Source organism: Branchiostoma belcheri, unplaced genomic scaffold (genome assembly GCF_001625305.1).
Source record: "Branchiostoma belcheri isolate BF01 breed outbred unplaced genomic scaffold, Haploidv18h27 scaffold75, whole genome shotgun sequence".
Lineage (NCBI taxonomy): Eukaryota > Metazoa > Chordata > Leptocardii > Amphioxiformes > Branchiostomatidae > Branchiostoma > Branchiostoma belcheri.
The window spans coordinates 85,213-88,636 of NW_017804409.1; the positions used below are offsets into that span (position 1 = coordinate 85,213).

A 3,424-nucleotide genomic window follows, 5' to 3' on the forward strand; every position below is an offset into this window, starting at 1 on the left:
CATATAATCAAATCAACATGGCCTAACAGTGAGTCATACATGGCATTGCAATACAAACTGTAAACTCAAATGGGAAGTTTATCAGCCAATAGACATCCCCTTAGGAAACAATCAAATGGTATAACCCATTGCACAGAAATGCTATGTCATTCTCAGTGAAACGGTTGTGTTTGTCTGTTGCAAATATTTGGGTGACAGAAGCGTTTGAAAGGAATGCCGTCTCTATGGTGTTACAGAATGTAGTTAATGCAAAAGGCACGCGCACGTCAAATTCAACGGACGATTATTATTTTTTAGAGAGGATCTGTGCGAACGGAGCAAAGACAAGAACTATCTACGACAACAAGACAACTGAATTTCCCACGTCACACTTACGACTCTCTCACGACCACGTTATTTCTTCCAAACTGTCTGCAGACATAGCCTGGGTGCCAGACCCATAGCACACTGGACACAAAGTATCTCAGTGAGCATGCGGCTATGCAGACTGGAAAAACGGTAGAATTTGGCCACTAATATAGGACGAATATTTTAGTAACGGACTTGACTGGTCATTATTTGTTTGAACCATTCATTAATGAGAAGACCAAATCGACCTGCAGGTCGCTTTTCATTGAGGTCACTAGGGAAGAGGTAAGGGTCAGACAAAATATATCGGTTATATAACAAGGATACAGTTATCTAGTGCTAATACGTGTAAGTCTATACAAATTGGAGTACAGATTATCAGTTTTACAGATTTGAAAACGGTACGTTTATGGCCGGCTAACTCCTATGGCAAATCTCTTAATCTATATGGCCAATCTATACTATTTTTCCAGTAGCCGTGGAGACTGGTAGCCTTCAATTTGATGTCGTAAAACTACAGTACGACAAATATGACCGGACCCAGAGGAATGTATACATGTCGCGTGGCATTCAGCGTCTCTGTGTAGGTCATAGGTCACCGCATGCATGGCGACACCTGGTGCCACGCCCACTGCACCTGTTGTACTGACGTTTGGGTGCAAACTAAAACACAAAACAAGATGAAGTCGTTATTTTTGCCATTCCCTTGTCTAAAAATCCATGCTCTGAAGCTTTGGAGCTCTGAATGGCACCAGTGTGACTATGCACACCTTGCAAATAGCACCAGAGACTTGACATGCCTGGCTGAAGAAAAATAGAATCAACCACAGACGGAAGAGTCCATTCAAAACACAAACAGTGCCACTACATCTTTTAAAAGGAGTCCCAAATTCAGTATCAGATTTTCCCATTTATAAAACGTTCCGGATCTTGAGACAATACACTGTACTAACTATTAACTGCACCCGTACATGCATTTCGAGTTTGAGGTACGAAAGTTTAGCATAATCAGTCTACTTTTTGATGGTATCACCCCTTCAAACAAGTATCAAGTTCCCACTAGATGTGCTGTGTCACCGTTCGGCGTAGCCCTACATAAGCACACCTGTGCCTGGCTTAGTGCACACTTGACGTGAAACATCGCTACACTCTACACGCTCCTGCTAGCTCCACACTTCAGCATGGCTCCCAAGTACAAGCTGTCCTATTTCGACATGAGAGCTCGCGGGGAGCCCACCAGAATGTTGTTCGCTGCCGCTGGGATAGAGTTTGAGGACGACAGGATCCCTTTCGACAAGTGGCCCTCACTGAAAGGAAGTGAGTATTTGTCTGTTTTTATTTTCTAATTTTTTTTTGTGGTAAAATCGAGCATAATGTCCTGTTAGCCAAAAATGGCCTCCTAACACTAGCTGAACTTCCCAACAATGGTCGGGAGCAAGGTCGACTGTGGTTGGCTGGTGCTCGGCTAGGTGTGCCAACCGAATGTTTCAAAACATTTAAAACATTCTAGAGTGGACCACAGGTTTATCCATGGTTGGCTGGTGTGCGGGAGTAGGCCATCCGTGGTCGGGGCGTGGTTGGGAGTCAAATTTGACTCAAATTTGAATCGATGCTGAACGGCCTTCGGCTGAATTTGTTGACCAGAATTGGCCAGATAGTCAAGCGTATTTTCGCCTGAAAGTCTATACCCGTCACTTTGGACGGGGCTAAATATTAACAGAATGCACTTGGTAGAACACAACAAGGTTTCTTTGGAGGAAAATGTATTCTAAACCAACTTCTTATTTCAGCGACTCCCATGGGTCAGCTGCCCGTCCTGGAGGTTGATGGAGTGAAGTTGTGCCAGAGTATGCCGATCGCTCGCTTTGTGGCCAGGGAAACAGGTGAGCTACATTAGAACAGACTGTTTCATGTGGTAGTACTAGTAGGACAGAGGGTGGGGTTTGTAATATACAAACGCTTGAGTTAAAGATTAAACGTTAATATACCTAGCTGACGCCGCGTGCTTGCGACGCTAGTGTGTATACGCCTACAAACCGGCTATACAGATACAGAAGCTAGTGTGTCACGCCCGAAAGGCGGTTATACCGGCAATACAGATACAGAAGTTGGTACCGGTGTGTTAAGTCGAAAAGCAGTTATACCGACTACTACTGGCAGATACAGATACAGAAGCCGGTGTGTCATGTCGAAGGGCGGTTATACAGGTATACAGATACAGATACAGATACAGAAGCTGTTGTGTTATGTCGAAGGGCGATTACACCAGGTATACAGATACAGAAGCTGGTGTGTTATGCCGAAGGGCGATTATACCAGGTATACAGATACAGATACAGAAGCTGGTGTGTCATGCCGAAAGCTTGTTATACCGACTGAACAATGGAGATAAATGTTGCATGCTAACTATAGATGTAGTCCTTATGACGAGTGAGTGACTCAGCATAACCAGCCAACCGATGTATCTCTTTGTGATGCTGGTATCCATCAACACTGATGGGCTTCTGTTCTCATGAATAACAAGTTGCCGAGTCACATTTTTTCGTTATTTGTACAAGCCTGACCCGTGACGAGTGCAGATACATACCTGTGCAACTCTAGATCTTGACTAGACGCCTCTTATTTCTTTGTGGCTTTTATAGTGTACGTTCTAATTTTTTTTACAATGATCACAATGGCAAAGTGTATGTCCGCGATGAAATAAAATATGTGTCCTTTTCACTTACAATGGTGTAAGCATCAAGATGAGTGAAATTGCCTGTATGATCTGTCAATTATTTCAAACTTTTTCCGATGTCAAGCCAGCTACTTGGGGATTCCCAGTATACCTGGGACAGACAGACAGACAGACAGAGAGAGAGAGAGAGAGTGAGTGAGTGAGTGAGAGAGAGAAAAGAGAGAGAGAGACCAAAAACAATACCTCTCCTCCCCAGGAATGGCGGGAAAGACCAACCTGGAGCAGGCTCAGGCCGACGCGTTTGTGGACGAGCTCATCGAGATGCTGCCCAAACTATACGGCGTGGCCTTCGCTACTGACGAGGCGAAAAAGGTGCTCTATGGTCTACATGCCCGTAGC

The 3,424-nt window shown here is 44.5% G+C and overlaps 1 protein-coding gene across 1 annotated transcript in view; it reads left to right on the forward strand.

The window, feature by feature from the left end:
• Positions 1-1,404: 1,404 nt before the first annotated feature.
• LOC109485411 (glutathione S-transferase 1-like) overlaps positions 1,405-3,424 on the forward strand; it is a 3,130-nt gene continuing 1,110 nt past the window's right edge. Inside the window, exons 1-3 of the mRNA XM_019789012.1 lie at positions 1,405-1,665; positions 2,139-2,231; positions 3,282-3,397. Of these exons, the coding sequence (XP_019644571.1) occupies positions 1,530-1,665; positions 2,139-2,231; positions 3,282-3,397 (345 nt within the window). The 5' untranslated portion in view covers positions 1,405-1,529. The remainder of the gene's footprint in view (positions 1,666-2,138; positions 2,232-3,281; positions 3,398-3,424) is intronic.